General features: G+C 40.5%; 2 protein-coding genes and 1 long non-coding RNA gene across 16 annotated transcripts in view; 1 reads left to right on the top strand and 2 right to left on the bottom strand.

Moving 5' to 3' along the window:
• bbln (bublin coiled coil protein) overlaps window positions 1-17,193 on the bottom strand; it is a 142,965-nt gene that overhangs the window by 87,084 nt on the left and 38,688 nt on the right. The gene's annotated exons all lie outside the window — the stretch shown is intronic.
• dnm1a (dynamin 1a) overlaps window positions 1-17,193 on the bottom strand; it is a 52,722-nt gene that overhangs the window by 9,845 nt on the left and 25,684 nt on the right. For 6 of the 14 annotated variants that reach the window (XM_072372541.1, XM_072372534.1, XM_072372532.1 and 3 more), the window contains exons 14-16: window positions 16,931-16,942; window positions 14,268-14,381; window positions 343-452 (exon numbers count right to left, since the gene is read on the bottom strand). In XM_072372541.1, coding sequence (XP_072228642.1) covers window positions 343-452; window positions 14,268-14,381; window positions 16,931-16,942 — 236 coding nt within the window. Of the gene's footprint in view, window positions 1-342; window positions 453-14,267; window positions 14,382-14,699; window positions 14,730-16,930; window positions 16,943-17,193 lie in introns of all 14 variants that reach the window. The other 8 variants (XM_072372530.1, XM_072372527.1, XM_072372531.1 and 5 more) reach the window with 2 other exon arrangements.
• LOC140277483 (uncharacterized) lies at window positions 9,075-10,590 on the top strand. The gene is made up of 2 exons (XR_011909096.1): window positions 9,075-9,315; window positions 9,990-10,590. It is a non-coding gene; the product is annotated as an uncharacterized lncRNA (long non-coding RNA).

The raw sequence follows: 17,193 nt of genomic DNA, 5'->3' as shown, positions 1-17,193 counted from the left end.
CTGATGTGGAATTTACAGGAAATTTGAATATTTTCCTTTGCTGTTATAATCTATTTCATTATACTCCTTCACTACCTTAATTTCACAGTTAAAGTTACTTTTAAGCTTGCGATTTCATGTAAAAAAAAATATATATGTCTAATTTTATTATAGAATCAACTAAAATTACATGAGGCTGTTTAAAAACAACCCATTAAGCTCAGACAACCATAACCTTCCAGCAATGCATATGTGTTACCATTTAAATGACCATCAGAGTTTGACCTTGCCATTGTTATGTGATCAGCAATGTGTATGTGGTGTGTTTTTGCTGTTTGTCGATGTGTACTTGTGTATAAACACCTCTGTTCCGTGTTGAAGAGGGCAAAAATATGCTTGCTGGACATGAAGCCCTTCTCCACATCCCGCAGCTTCAGATTGTCCACCTGCAGCATGTACTTCTTCTCCTTCTCCTACAGGGGGCGAGAGAGTGACACACTGGTGAGCAGAGAGTGTGACAAAGAGCTGCTCGTTGAGGAAAGAGTTTGGTTTAAAGATTTAAAATGTTTCCTGAGATTTACAGCTGCACTGATGCTGTAGACACAGCAGACTGTTGCATTAGCATAATTCTGGGCAAGTAAATTAGAACAAAAGATGCATACTGAGTGCTTCAGTGAGAAGTTGAATGACATTGTGTCATTAGGTTAAGAAGCATATAGAAAAAGCAAAGCAAAGGCAAAAATAAAAAAAGGAGATGGAAGAACTCAAAGCAGGGAAAAAAAGAAGAATGGGAAAGTCGAACACAGTCTGTGGTTTTGATTACAGTTGTGCGGAGTCAAAAAAGGGGAAAGGCAACAAATGAGAAACACACATACTGAGAGACCGCGCTCCACTTTAGAAACCTCTTGTACTTGTAAATCTGCACACAACATGTGAAATACAGACGTCAAGCTATTTATGAATCAAGGGACCTCAAAGTTAGTCACCTAAATCTGACACATGCTGACACTCTCTAATTGACACAAACTCATACACACACACACACGTTGTGGTTATACTCCTCAAAATCTGTTGTTCGACATTTAAACCTCTCTACCAGGTGTGAAACTGCATGTGTGAATGTTTTACAATGCAAAGGAAATCAAAAGTTGACAAAATAACTTTCCAAAAATAGCTTAGGGTGAGTGGGTTTCTAAAAGCATACTCTAAACACACACACTCACAAACACACAGCTATAGTTGAAAACAGCACCTTTTAAGTGTAGTCTGTAACTAACCTTAAAACCATCTGGATGGCTAACCACAGGCCTGCCCTGCCCAACCCCGTATGTGTGTTTTTGTGTGTGTGTGCGTGTGTCAGAGAGGGAGAGACGCAGGGGATTTCATGTGAGACAAAACTCCTTCATCAAAGGATTTATGACTTGTGCAGCCAAATGGTCATATCCCCTAAATGCATGTAAAATCTCCACAGTCACACACACATGGACACACATAAACACAGACACATTTGGCAGCACCAGCACTCCCGGGCGTCTGTGACACAAGAAAATTAAACAAGCAGTCGCCCCAGACTGCTGAATGCTGACATCATCATTTACAGCGCTAGTGAGTCCCCATTCTTCACCTCTCTTTCTTACTTTCTTTTGGTGCAGTATTTCACCACCTTTGCCTTCCTAATTTTCTTTCTCTTCAACTTTTTTCCCCCCCCTGCTTCCTTGTTCCTCTCACTCTCTGGCTTTCCCTCTCCCTGGGAGTGAGCAGCCTTGGACTGATTCATACATTTTCCTCTCCTCTGGCCAGTAAATCCAGTCAGGAGAGCTGGAAAGGGAGGAAGAAGGAGGAGGTGGGGGGGGGGGCTACAGAGCGTGTACATGATCTGGGGAAAATAAAGAGAAAATGAACTAAAGCAGAGACACAAAGACCAACTATTTGTTGGATATACTTTTGGGGGGGGGGGGGGTGCAAAGATGTGTGTTAGTGAAAAATCAAGTTTGAGGAATGTTGCATCGGCACGCAACAAGAGTCAAAACAACAACTGAATAGATACCAAGTGTCTGTACATTATTGAAAATCAAATGATTTTCTGCCTTTTAGTCAGCTCATTTTTCATGTGTGTTTTCACAAGTGTGTGTGCTTGTGTTTGGAGATGTTGAGAGGTGAGTGCTTTTCCATATGCTCCTATAAAATCCAGTCAGCATGAGTGGGCAACGGTACAGATTTCAGACATTAAGCACACTCACTGGAGCACACGAGAAAACAAACCTAAAATGCGTACAGATGCACCCATGAGGAATATGAGATACTGTATGTGCAAACTGTATTAGACCTTTGTCTGCAGAGTCTCGCTTGCAAGGGACCAAACTCTGTGTGTCGGCTTCAAAAACAGAGAAACTGAAAGATGCAAACGTGAGCTGTGGGGTATGAAAATGCAAGGACTAAACAGCTTCTTGCCTGTCAGGAGGCGTTGCTTCTTTTCGAACTTTGGAAATAGCGTAAAACGGTGGTGGTCATCTGTAAATAGACCCCTTGTGTGTTATTAATGTGCAAGAAAGGTGTTAATACAACAGAACTTGTCAAAATATATCAAAATCAACTGTCTACATTCACAGGACATTTCTAACTCCATTACTTTCCTCCCTACTGTTTTTTTTGTCTTTATCTATATGAGTGGAACACATCAGCTTGCTTTCAACATTACTAAAATCTTTGTGAACGTGAATGTAATTGAGGCTAATAGAGAAATCCAAAAACTGGAAAAGACATTAAAATGAGATTAAAAAAAAAACTAAAACCTGAAGGCGGAAACTGAAGTTTAGTTTGAGCGGAGCATATTGATTTGTATTAAGAATAAATTAATACATTCTGCTGCACTTCTTGGAGTTCCTCAAGCCAGTCTAAAGTTAGTCATTTGCACTGCTTTTGGAAGACGGCCACTGTGCCTCTTGCTTTCAGTCTTTGGAGAGCCTTAAATTCTCTGCTCTCAATGCTCTCAAAGTAGATGTCCGTGTTTCAATATGAAACCACTGACATGAGGATGAGATGAGGATTAATCTACAACTCAGGCTCTTCAACGAGCCCTCAGGTCAGCTACTGTGTACGCGTCCTCCTTGTGATGAGCACATGGGGCCTCATCTTCCATGATGACCCATACATCACAAGACGTTCCGTAAGTCAGTTTGTTCTGACTGTACTAAACTCTGACCATTGGAGCTGCTGCCTTGTATGCTTAATGCTTAAAATGGGCATGCACAGAGTTATCTTCCATGATAGTGTAGAAGCTGTTCTTATTAAAGGTTTCATGCATCAGTACCAACCTTGAGATCAATATTCTGAAACTTTGAAAATGTGTATGTACGTGTTTTTTGTATTTTTTTTATTGCACATGAACCTCCTTTTTGTCTGAACTTCCATATAGAGCAGGCAGTGCACTTGGTAGCTGGTGTGTGAAGTACTTTCCATGTTTTGTTTTTCTAGTGACTAATAGAAGGCTCATTTGAAAAAGCCAAAGAAAGTTCACCTCTGGATTCATAAATTCCCTTCACTTCTCTGCACACCATCCAAAAAACATCTCAAATACTCAAACACAATTTCAGAATGCTCATGAAATATGGCCACTGAGGCACACACATGCACCCACAGGCACACAGACACCCTCTCAGAAATCCTATACACCAAAGCATACATACGCGAGGACCTTAAATAAACTGTAGCCAATTAACAAATCACAGCAGGCTGCTTGGCAAAACAAAGAAGACGCTCGTTTACAGCATCCATGTTGTTTTAAAAGTCTGCGTGTGTGTGTGAGTTGGTGTGTGTGGGCGTGGGTTTGCTGTACTGTGTTATGTTGATGGGAGCCTGATAGAAAAGTCCTGGTGACTTGGGCCATGCATCAAAGCGATGCGGAGAAGCCGCACGGCATCTGGGAGCAATAACGCTGCTTCTAACCCTTCATTACCACAAAGCCCGGGCCCTGGGTGGCAGCCAACGGCAATTTTCACAACCCTCCTCCTCACCTCCCTCCGTTTTTCTTTCCCTCCATTCCCCTGCCATTCCCCTATTGAGTTCTGTCTTTGAAAAAATTAAACACCAAGGAGAATTCTGTCATTTTTGCATGTTGTGGATTGGGAGAGTTGGGATGAGAGTCATTGGGTTTGATGTAATTATTTTGTTTAAATTATACAGCTTTTGACATGAAGCTTTGTCAGAAAGTCTTTTTTAGACGAATATGTCGTGAACAAAACCTTTGCTGGCAGAAAAATTGACACTTATTACCATTTAGGATTGGAAATACAGAACACTAAATCCTACAGTATGACTGACCTGTAAGAAAGATGTATTTGGAGAAACAGCAGAGGGGAATTTTAAGGGGAAACTTAAGCTGCCTCGATGCTGTTTGGACTTTATTTAAAGTAGGGCCATATGCCGCCAACTTACCAGCTCAGGCACAGAAAACATTTAGCCAAGAAACTTGAAGAGAGGAAGACTGAGTTTGAAGCTATTTTAGCACAATGTGTAATAACTTGCAGCTCTTTATGACTCATCCAACTACAAGGTTGTGCAATAATGCGCCTAACAAATCTCCTTCGGCAGCATGCCAGTGTCCACACACTCTAATACTTCATATAACATGCAAAGTGCTGTAACTCTGAGTGAGCACAAATAAGAACAAGCGTCTTCGTAAAGAAAGGAAACACAGTGTCCACAGCAGGTCAGCGATGCCTTCCTGTTTAGCAGCTAATTGCTAAGCAGTTAATTATCTGCTCTGCATTTACTTCTGCAGAAGGTCAGTGTAACAACCTTGGGGCTCGCCTGGGCATGTGATCAATCACCACTGACCACCAAAGTGTTAAGAAAGGAGGGGGAACCCAGGCCAACTGCCATGTAAACACATGTGAAACTACCCACATGTTTAGCAGCTCTTTTCTGATTGCAGGCAAATGTTCAACTGGTGTGCTTGGTGTTTTTTACTGGTGGACAAAGCGCTCAATAAAAGGCAATCACAGCAAAATGGTGGCAGAAAACTCAGGATTATGTATGTTTGTCAAAAAGTCATGTAAAACACACCGTTGTAAATTAATACATTTTATATTACTCTGTGGGTGTTTTTAGAATGCGTCAAAATGACAAATGAGGCATGCAGTCTCTTAGTTTTTGCACATGAAACAAATGGGAGGTTCAATGGCCCTGAGAAACTCAACATTCGACATAACGCAAGAGCGAAAAAATATCAACAGCAGGAAAAACTGAATCTTAAAATTTCTCACGACAGAGCAACAAATGGCAAACACAACAAAGGAATCTAAAATGGCATTAACAGAAACACACTCAGGATCATTTTTTGTCGTCTGTTTTGTCTGATTGTTTTCTGAAAAAAAACCCAGACATTTTAAAATTTTGACATGCAGTTTTTAGTTTTTCACTGAAACAGAAGCTTTGATTGCATGTTATGTGCAATGTTTACGGAAAATTGTGGTTTTGTATTGTTGGTATTGTTGTTGTGCTTTTAATTCTTGGATTTTGCATCAGTGGTTCAGTACAAGGGAAAAAAGGGTACATCTGGGTTAAACATGACGTCAGAACACATTGAGGTAGAATGTCCACACGTGTAAACAAATCTGAGTCTAAAATGTAAACATACTTTGAAGACACACGTACTTTTCATGTGCACCAATTTTGTAAAGGTTTCACTTGATTCATTCATTGTTAGAGTCCTACCATGAAACATAAATTTACTGAAAATGAAGCAAAAGTGTGGGGAAGATGTGGCAAGCTACGACTAAAGGAGCTCTCTGCAAGATGAAATTGTTGATACTCACCTGTCTTTGTAATCTAAACTGTAATTTTGTTTTCATCTTGAACACTGCACCATCCAAATTTGGTCAGACAACGAAGGGAATGTTAAATCTAAGTATAATGTAAAAAAACTTGATAAAGACATTAATAGGTAGCTCCATGTGTGGAATAGGTTTTACATCATATATTAACATTAAATTCAGTCCTTTAAAACTTTAAGTTTGTAAGCAAAAAAACTTTTTTTAATTTAAGTTAAGATTTCAGTATCTCGTTCATGAAATCATGGAGAGGTAAGCAATTAAGAAAGAGGATAAGATATTACATAACATGAAAGAAAGTTACAAAATACTAATTCGTAGTCTTTAAAAAAACAGTAAACAGTAAAAAAAAAAAATCAGGATTGTAAAATCAAGTCATGTCTCATAAAACACACAAAACAGCCACATTTCCATCTGTTCAGAGGACATTAAAACATTGACGTCTTGGGCAAAACTATAAACCTGAACTATACCTAACCTTAAGTCCAACATTAATGCACTTAAAATGATTTCAGAGCAACTCTTTTCAGTCCCTAAAGGGCAGGCAAGTCCCTGTAATGTGACTGTATGAGCAGATTTATTTTGCCAGAACATGACACGCATGCAGCCGTGCGGTTTCTATTTCTCTGCTCTAAACTTGTTTGGGACCAGTCCCAGGGTTTCTTTCTAAAACAATAACATGCAACAAACACTCAGAGGAAATATGATCATTTTTAGAGACACAAGCAAACAGTCTACGTCATCTCAGGAGGGGTAAGCTGTGACTTATCTTCAAACCAAGTTACAGTCGTCTCATCTTGATTCTGTTTTATGATCTCTAACCCCCTTTTCTAATATTTTCTTTTATGCGAGACTAATTCATTCCTTACTTTTATTACCTTTAATTCAAAATATTGTCATATAAATTTCCTCATTTTCACATTTACAATATTAATTCTCTTTTGCTCACCTTTACGATAGATTTCATACCTTAACATAGATTTATCATTTTTCCTATCGATCTTTACACCAATTCTGTGCTTTATTTAAAAGCTTTCCAAACGTGTTAATAACAGAAAACTTCACATATTGTTAAAAGATATGTGAAAAATAAATGTTTTTTTGCAAGAGAATTTCTTCAGCGCATCCTCAAGCAAATACTTGGTATTCTACCAGATGTGATGAGGTTGATACCCAAAATAGAGCAGCACATAAACCATCATGAAAATGTGAATTTTTGCTTTCACACTCCGGTTTTTCTACAGAGCATTAATTTGTGACCAAGGGTGGATTTTGGTCAGAGACATATGTGCTGTTTCTCTGTCTCCACTCCCTTTGCTATGCTAAGCTAAGCTAAAATAAGCTAAGCTAAGCTCAAATAAGCTAAGCCGCTACTAGCAATAAGCTTATTAGATAGAAAAAAAGGGTTTAGATGTGGAAAGACTCCTTTCATCCAGCCCCTCACCAGCGGGTATTATTTTCCTAAACTTTTACCCATGCCGCTAGCTTTAAAACATTTTCTTGGTTCCTTACTTCAACAAATAAGTAGGACAAACATAATCACATGGGAGAAAAATGATAAAACTAAGCTATTACATGGTTCACATTCATGTTATCCCACAAGAATAATGGCTATTTGGTTAAAAATACAGTATTCTGAAAATCACAGGAAATCTAGCCAATCACATTTTGAGGCTGTCGTTATGGTTTTTGCTACACACCCTCTCCAATAAATCAACAGTATGATCTTCACATTCTTAATCTTCCCCAGACTGATGGAAAAACATGAGAGATACAGTTTCACATAAATTGACATGGTTGCTCTCTTAAATGTGATATCAAAATACAAAGACAAGAATAACATGGAGTCAAAAACTGATATGAATGCATTTTTTCTCTGTAATTCTCTTTATATTGACTCAGAGTTTTAGAGGGAAGCTGTTTGCCTGGTCATCCAAACAGTGGAAACAATGTGCGACCGCAACACTCCTCCCTCCCACCCATTAAAATTCACTTTTTCCAATCCCCAAACCCTAAACTCGACTACAGCAATGATCCGTTTTATCTCCCAAGTGGACTAATTTCTATCATTTACACACTGGATTGTTCTCCCTGCTCGCTGGGCTTCACTTCACCTCCATGCATCCCTCTTCCAGTCGCATTTTATTTCTCAGTTTCTCTCACTTTTTCTCCACAGCCCTCTATCTCCAGCAGTACTGCTGACTTGACTCTCCTGGGATTGTGTCTGCTTTGATTTCGAGCTCAGGAACCCCAGCTAAAACAAACACACAAACCCCCCCACCCTACACTCACACACACACACACACTTGCACACGCACGCACACACACACACACACACGTACATAAACACCTGGAAATGTTAATATTGACTCTCTTGTACTCCTGTCTCCTGAAACTTAAATGTTTGAAATGAAGGAAAAGGAGGCAAAAATTTGCTTTATGTGTCTGCAGACTTTTTCTCCTCATTCACACACACGGAGCACATTTTGCTCTGGTTCTGATTTACCAGTAGTATGTAACCCTTCCAGCCAGTACACCCACCCCCCCGCCACCTCTCCGTGTGTGTGTTGGGACGGCTGCAGAGCTGCATAAAGGGCCCTTTATTCGAGTCGGATAGGGAGAGGAAATCAGCTTTAGAAGTAAAAACAGAGGGAGCAAGAGAGAGATGGAGACCACAGGGCTGCACATCTGGAGTTACAAGGCTTCCTCCCGCTTGCCAAGAAAACGCCGACATTCCTGCCCTCGCTACAAAGACCACGGAGCCTCTGCTCTCATCCAGCCCCACTCCTACACACACACATCCATCACTCAAATGTCCAAAAACCGCATACATGCTCACATGTACCATGAGCAGCGATGCACGCATACGCTGAATTAAAAAGAGCAGCATGCAGATGCTTTAAACACATATTTGTCTCCGTGTGAGTGCACAAATGCAGGCGTCCTCCCATATGCCCACATACGCTTCCACTAAAAAGTTCCCTCCCTCTGCTGCAGATCCTTCACTCCCTTTCCACACTTTACAGCGCTCACTCCAAATGAATGTATTTCACTTCCTGTTCACCTTTGACCTTCCACTTTCTCCTCGTAAGCCAGAGAAGAAAGACAGAAAAAAAGAGAGGGGTGAGGGGGGATGCAGACAGAGGGAGGGGAGGCAGAAAGAAGAGAGGAGAAAGGAAAAATGGGGGGCCAAGGAGCTCCTCCTCTTTCCCTCTCCATATCTCCTGTCTCCGTCGCTCCTTTTCTCCTTCTGTCCCCAGAAGAGGGAACTTGGTGGCCAGTCCCTCTGCCACGTCGAACCTCCAGCCGGTCCACCTTGCTCGTTACTGGAGCGACCTTACTATTTTTCTATTTTTGCTCTGGAAGGTAGCATTCAAACACTGTGGCAGTGTTGAACGACCGGTTGGGGAAACTTTGAAGTGCGGCTCAACCCCTCGAGATGGAAAACAAATGGCAAGAAGAATAAGACGACTCAAAGAAGAGGAATGAGATCAACAAGTTGAAGGTATTCCATCCTCAATCAATAGTTCAGCAAGTTTGGTATGTGTCAAGAAGACAAAAGCTTTAGTGGGAGGTGTTGGGTCAGGGTTAGTATGATCTCAGCTCACCACTAATATTCTATAAAAACTTCCTAAGAGGTATTAAGACCTCTTGGGGACAAAAGTGCAAGTGCTTGAGTTTATTTCTATTTCTTTAAAGAATTTCCTGACTTAATTTGTTTCCGGGTTCAGCAGGATCAAACAGAGATTAGGCTTTACAAGCGTGGGCTAAATGGGGTATGACCCCGTCTTGGTCTTTATTTGTGTATGTTGTCTGCTTTGATCCATATTCAGACTACACAGAACCACTTGCTTTTGCACATCATTCCCAAAGTAAATAATTCTCTAGTTGAAAAATGTGGATTAGTAACAGCCATTTTGATAAATATGATTCAAATCAGACCCAGTAAGTGCATCGATTGTATTAAAGGATTTTTGTTTCGGCATTTGGCGTATGTAAAAAGCCCTTCTCCGTCTTGTGTTTCCCCTGTAGAGCCCAGTGTGGAATGTTGCTTCTCACAGTGGGAAACAGGAGGCAATGTCATTGAGTCTGCCAATCAGTGGCTATCACCTCTGTCTAACCTCTCCTCCTCCTCCTTCTCCTCTTCATCCATCCCTTTACATGTCGTTTCTCCTCCAGCTCACTCAAGCAGCCTGATCAGCACTTTGTAGCAGTCGAGAGCAGAATGAGCCAGAATCCAGAGTCTGAGTCTGGAATCAAAGTGAGTAACGTTAAGACGTGCATGGCAATGAATTTTGTCGGCGTTTGTAATCTGGATGTGTAAGTATATTTGTGAGGTTAATGTTCTCCACAGCAGCATCCTCCAGCCGCCCAGCCCGCCTGCCCAGTGTTCAGACTACCTGTTCAGGAAGTAGTGGTTGTACAGTAGTCTGCACATTGGTTAGGCTGGCCGGGGAAGCACACGGACAATCAGAGTGTCCAAAAAAACAACGTGAAAAAAGTCTGAGAGAAGGATCCAGCAGGTCCAATAATATCAGGCTGTGGGAACACGCAGCACCACCCTTTATCCATCTGGACCAGCATGGGCACAAGCCTAAATAAAGCACCCAAACGCTCTACCACAGAGGCCTAGACCTCTCCCAGGATGCATTTATGAAGACAAATTGCTAAAATTTTGGGAAACTGTTGTTGTTTACTGAGTTTTATATCATCAAACCAAGTTAAGCTTGTGAGAATAATTTGAAATGGCTATAATAAAGTTGCTTGGACTTCTTAGTGACATTGTCTGTTTTTCTTCCTTCAAACAAGTTACACAGAGGTTGCTTTGGATTTGACATAAATATCACAACCATATAGATATAAGTGATGGTTCCATGACATTCTTAACTTGCTGTTTATTTTTCTACAAAACCAAAAGATCTGGCTGAAACCAAAAAAAGTTCAACCACAGAGAAAAATAAGAACACTTAACCTAAATGATAACTAAAGCACAGAGTAAACCCCCAGTGTCCCACTGCACCCTTGATGTAAATGTACAATTATGCCTCTGCTTTTCCTGTATCAGCTTGTGGCTGCTTTACCTCAAATGACCATGTAATGTGCAAAGAGGCAGGAAGCCACCATGCAAAAATGTTGAAAGAGCAGCCACTCTGTCATTGTCTAGTCACTGACTTTATGAGTCTTTGTATGGCTTTCAATAAAAAAAAGAAGAAAAAAAAAAAGAAAAGTCAGAAAATTGTTTGTGGCATCAGTGTTTGGAGGTGACATCATGAGAAAAGTTATAAGTTTAGCTAGACTCCCCCTCTCCTGCTTTGTAAATCATTATGTTTTCTTTTATACCTTCTTTCTGTGGCCACAGTTTGCCTTTGAGCTTGGTCTGCATTCGATAAAGCAAACCCACACAGTATACAAGCCTGATTCCTTCAAATACACAAAAGCAAAGTAGACGGCAAAACTATTCACACGGTGTCCCATCACACAGCATCACGTGCAGGAATGAAAACCACAAACCACCCTGTTTCCATGTAGAGCCCTGCTGCCACACATAAGATATATATATATTTCTTAAATACTGTGTATAAGTCACAGCCACAGAAGTACTCACACAAAGGCACAACCCCACGTAACTGCAGACGCACACACCGTACAACAGACATGTTGCCAGTGAGTGTGTTGAAAGCAGCGGTCGGCTGCTTTGCCCCCAGGATGCTTACAGCTGGGATCACCGGGCGAGTCTGGTTTTCTGGCAGCTTTACAGCAGGCGCAGGGAAACCCGTGCAGACACACACCCAGTGGGCAGACATACAAAGGGCACCCAAAGAAAACAAGAAAATACATCCTAAAACCACTAAAGGACAGCAAAGTAATAACTCTACCTTTGCGTGCCAGTGTGAGTCTCTATAGCACAGTCTGTAATGGCACAGTTTGGCAATTATTTTTTCATGTACCTTTTTGTTCTTTTCAGTTTTTTTTCCCCCTAATTTATGTTCCCTCGCCCTCACTTTGCTTTGGGACGCTTCGAGGCTAAAGAGCATTCTGATTCAAAGAATCGGCATGTGCTGTGGTAATACAGACCAGAAGGTTTCTAAGAGCGCACACACAAATACACACACACACAGTAACCAAAACATCCTGGCACCAATAGTTGGGTTCAAAGTTATTATTAGCATATAAGGGTGGTGTGTGTGTGCTGCCAGACTACAGTGAGGGTTTTCCCCAAGACTAGAGGCAGCCAATAAAACAGGGGTGACATTTTTTGCGAGCTGGTATAAAGAAACATGCCATTGTGTCGGTATAATGCTGTTAAAACTACAGAAAAGATACACAAAAGCAGCTAGCAGTGAACCATTTTTCTTTTCAGTCTAAAAGTGAAAATTTCATCAACTGTGTTATTCTGGCATGCATCCACCCAGGTCCACAGTATAAGCCCTCAGGAGTACTCCAACCTCTACTGCGTGTGGGTGTGTGTGATTGAGGGGCCTCTGTAAAATGTTAAGCTTGGATAGAAAACATAATGGAAAAGATTTTTCTTTTCTTTTTTTTTCTTGTTGGACCGTATGCAGCGCTGCAGTGCCCTCCAGCCTCTGCACTGAGCTGTAACACCAGCGCAGAGTGTTGGTTTTTGGTCTCCATGCGCCCTCGCAGTTCAATGAATAATAAACATACAGTAGAAGAAGAGAGGGAAAGACGGATGACAGGAGAAGGGGACAAGGAAAGGCTGAGACATAGAAAAAAAAAGCGAGTGGATGGACGTTCCTTTCTGATTCAAAGATTGAGGATGTTGAAAGTTAGGGCAATGAGAAGGAGACAAAGAGGATGAGAGAAATTCACAACAGCCCTTTTACACCTTTCTCCTCCTCCTTCTTTCCTTCCTCTTCTCTACACTTTCTCTCTCTTCACATGGTCCTTAACTCCTGCTGCTAACCGGCTAACAAAAGACACTCCAGCCTTCACCCTTCTCCTCCAATGCAATCCAGTCCCTCTCTTGTTCTGTGCCCCAACTTTGAAATGAAGTGGGTTTATTAAAAGCAGCTTGTGTGTATGTGTGTGTCCGTGTATGCATAATTGGGAACAGAGCAGGGCAGGAGGTTCTGGTATGCACATGTGTGTGCCAGCTTCAGTGTCTGACATGCTGGGGGGTCTTTTAGAAAGGGCCCAACCTTACACACTTACACACATACAGACACACACATTCTCAGCCTGATGTCAGTGAGCACAGCGACTGTGGCTAAGGCCTGGAGACACTGAGACTGTGGCTAGCTCTTAATAGCTCTGCAAAGCATCATGGGCCACCACTTTGACCAGTTGATCCAGTAACAGAGCAGGTCAAATCATTTCAGCGTGCAGACGACAACCGCCAAACTTGACTGACAAAAATATTTGCCATTGGAATGAGCTGGAATTAATTCTGGATTAGAAAGTGGAAAGGAAATAAATAGTTCTGGTTTTGTAATTTGTTGGGAAATATTGTAGAAGTGAAATGAGATTTCATGTTTTAGATTGAAAAAAAATGCACTGTAAAATGTAATGACCAAGTGTAACAGCACAACTAGAACTGAGGATTTCACAACCAACTGTGAGCATAACATGGAATTTCTATGTGACGCACATAGAAATTTGAAGATCACAGTGTTGCAAAATCACTGAGATTTTCTTTTTCCAGGTATGGTATATACTCGTGTTCGGATCATTTAATTTCCAAAAGTTACATAGCTAAAGGTGACACAATTATTTCACATTTTTTAAGAAAGCAAAATCCAAGCAGGAACACAAAAAAACAACACAGAGAAAATGCAGACTCCATGTACATCAGTTTATATATATGGAGGCCAGAAATCAACTAGACAGAAGAATTTAACCATTAACAACAAGAGGTTCAGCAGCTTAAAACCAAAAGGTGCTTTAATACCTCTGGCTTTTTTCAATAAATCAGAAAGGGCAAGGAGTGAGAATTAACTGCAGGAGTTCTGGGAGTACAAAGTCAGTGGTGTAGTTATTGAATATTTGATTTAGAGCAACTGAATGGGACATACAGGCAATTTGTTCTGCATGTTCCATTTGTGATACAAAGACATATGGAGTGCAGATTAAAACTGTGATGCTGATGAGACATTGCCAAGTCTCACCCTCATAAAATTGTCCTGCCAAATACATGTCTTTTAAAGAATGAAAACATACATGTACATTCCCAGCTATAAAAAAACCCTTTGATTTAATCTAGCGGGTGTTCTTTTTGACTTTTTGAAATACTCCCACCCTGTCACATTAGTTTATCAGCCTTTCCTCCTGTATTGTTCTTTAGGCAGCACCACAAAGAGGCTGACTGATGCTTTAGAAGATCTGACTTGCAGATTGATTGAATTCTTCAAATCAAACGGAAACCTGTCAGAAATGTAATTTTGTGCAACCACGTAGGAATAAAGAACCATAACATCCTGTGTGTGTGTGTTAGCTCACCTCATCATCCTTGTACCAGGACAAAGATTCGGCAGTGAGGACAAACCAGTACTCCTTGGCTCCTCCCTTCATGATGCCGATGTTGTTGATGGTCAGCCAGCCCTTTCTGATCACCTGACAAACAGAAGGAATCCACAAATGAATTAGTTATGAATCATTTGGATCAGTTAGAGGTCACCCACCTTCTCTCACACTCATTTCACAACCTTATTGTTAACTTAATAAGCTCAATCTACAACTACCTACCTAGCACCTACACAGTGGAGGCATAATGAAACTGCTTCTGGTGAACAAACAGCTACCAAAAAAACTCACCTACATAACTAAAGACACCCCTTATACTCTTAATTCCCTGCTCTACACAGGTGAACCTCATTCGCTCCTCTTTACAGACACTATAGACACAAAAAAAATGGTGTGCAAGTTATTTACCTTGAACCGATCGTTAACTCCTCTCTCCGGCTGAATGAGAATGTGGAGAGAATATTACAAAACTATGCCAACGCAGGGCATTTAGTAAAGGCCAAATACACAAGGTTGCTCAGCCACCTGCAGGTTATTCCTGGCTGCTGGGACTGCAGCGAGGGGACAGCAAGCAGGGAGGGGATGAAGGAATAAAGGAGGCTACAAGACTGGCCTGCAGGCAGATCTTTTTTAACTTCATGCACTGCGATGCAGAGGCTGAACTGTTTTATATTCTACTGTACGTGCTCTTCAAAAAGACATTGTACACTCTTAAAGTGAGGAGATTTTGCTAAAATTCTGTTTTATTTAGCATTTCTGATGGCATGAAGTTATGACCGAAGTAAGTCACCCTGCCTGCAAAGCCGTTTCAAGAACGTTCTGACAATCTCACAACATGAAGATAATTTGACATTGGTTCGAAAAAGAAAAAAAAGCTGTGTTTAAAAAAAAATAAAAATCAAAATGTTGTGCATTTTTGTTGCCTTAAAAAAGAGTTTTAATCAGTCTTGCAGTACTGTTCAGATTCTATAAACCCTTCGTGCCTCCAAATCCTGGAAAATACATTACAAAGGTAAAACTTATTTTTAAAACAATTCCTGAGCATTTTACATATATGTAACTGGCTGCGTTCCTATCAAACATGACCTGAAGAGGGGTGAATAAACTATTCAGGACAATGATCAGCGGCGTTATTTTACTGAAGGAGCGTGACACCTGATATACAAATTTCACTCACAAGTTTATAGTTGATAGTTTTCAGATAACAATGAAGCTAAATGTCCCTATTTAACAAATGTCTTTATATCAGCTTTAGTCAAAACAGCCATTACTTGTTGGTCTTCTCGACAAGTTTTGGCTGTTTGTTCACAGTAAGAAAAACACAGAATGTATCTTTTAAGACTTTTACTGTTTATCTGGGAGTAAAGTTAAGGGGAAAAAAAGATGTTTCAGTGGATGCACCCTTGCAAGTTTTACATTTTGGGCTTGGTTTTACACAATAAAGAAACTTGACTTAGAGAGATTTGTAATGAGAAAAACAATAGCAAGCGAATTTTTACATTCTTAAATACAATGAAGTAATTGGATGGCCAGTCTGTTCAATCTGACCATGAAATCATTTTGATAAATTTAGGATCTGTGGAAAGTCTGAGATCTGAAGTACAATTTAACAGTATGCAGGTTTTAACAAAACTTAGCTGTACATACTACAAAAAATGCACAAATTAAAAAGGATAAGCTGAGAGGTAATGCTGCCTTAAATCGTCCATTTTATCAGCATACAGTATTTAATGTTGAGTTGTGTTTTATAGCTCTTTGTTCGAATGTGCTGAATGAGAAGAACAGAAGCTGGGGGGCCTTTAAAGGGCCAAAAACATCGATCTATAAACAGGAAGTGAAGTTCACCACGTTGTTTACTATGTGCCCCTAGCCTTTGACCCCTAATCTGAGCAGTTGTTATGACAACTGACGATTATGGGGGAGCCATATGTGTAGCACTGCAGGTCCTCAACTCTTCTGGTTTTTTGTCACTTTTAAATTAAATGTGGGGAAGCAGAGAATAGAAGAAGGAGGCAGAAGTTTAAAATTGTCTTCAAGAAAAGACAATCTGTTTCATCGTCTCAATTTTCCCTTAGTGCGAACACTCTCTCCCTCTGAGACACAATTCTAAATGAGTGAATTTATCTTTATGTAGTTCAAGCTACAGCTGGAGGGCATCTTCAAGCACGCAGAGCCACAAAAAGCATCGGCAAAGAGAGCCTTTCTACATAACTGAAATATGCATGTAACACACAAAAATATTACATAATATGGAAAAAATCCAGATTCTTTTTCTTTTATGTTCTCTGCTGGCTGGACTTTGATAAATAGCATTGTAAACTACATTGATCTTATATCATGTACTAGTGTATGTGTGTGCCTGCAGGGTGGACATTGCTGAAAAAGAGAGGAAAGGGAAGCAGCCAAGCACCTCTCTCTCTCTACAGCCACCTACCATCTAATAGCAGTTACAATTAAACTTAATCATCACACACAAGCTCATGTTTCGACAATCAGCTAGAACTTAAAATTCTTAGAAGTTTACATATAGAGAGACACACATATCTGCGTAAAAGGAAGCTCAAACGCAAGGAGGCCTACCTGCAGACATGCAGAGAACCGCATACACATTTCAAAACACACACACACACACTACTCACCATGATTTCATCCTGAGGTAGAAAAGCCCCAGAGGGGAGGTGCAAAAGGGGGAAACAGAGCAAAAAGAGAAAAGCATTCAGAAATATTGCAAGAGAACAAAAAGATAGATATAAGAGAATAGGCGCTACAGATAGCAAGATTAAAGAGTGAAAATAAGAAATGTGAAAAGGCAAAAGAAGAAGATGCAGAGTGGGCCTAAAATATACATCTAATAGCAAAGTCAAAATCATGCAAAAGCTCTTTTTGTATCATAAATGTGTAG

The sequence above is a fragment of the Leuresthes tenuis genome, unplaced genomic scaffold (assembly GCF_036924035.1).
Source record: "Leuresthes tenuis unplaced genomic scaffold, fLeuTen1.0.hap1 SCAF_19, whole genome shotgun sequence".
Classification (NCBI taxonomy): domain Eukaryota; kingdom Metazoa; phylum Chordata; class Actinopteri; order Atheriniformes; family Atherinopsidae; genus Leuresthes; species Leuresthes tenuis.
The sequence above is the reverse complement of the archived record's forward strand: the minus strand, read 5'-3'. Positions and strand labels throughout refer to the sequence as shown.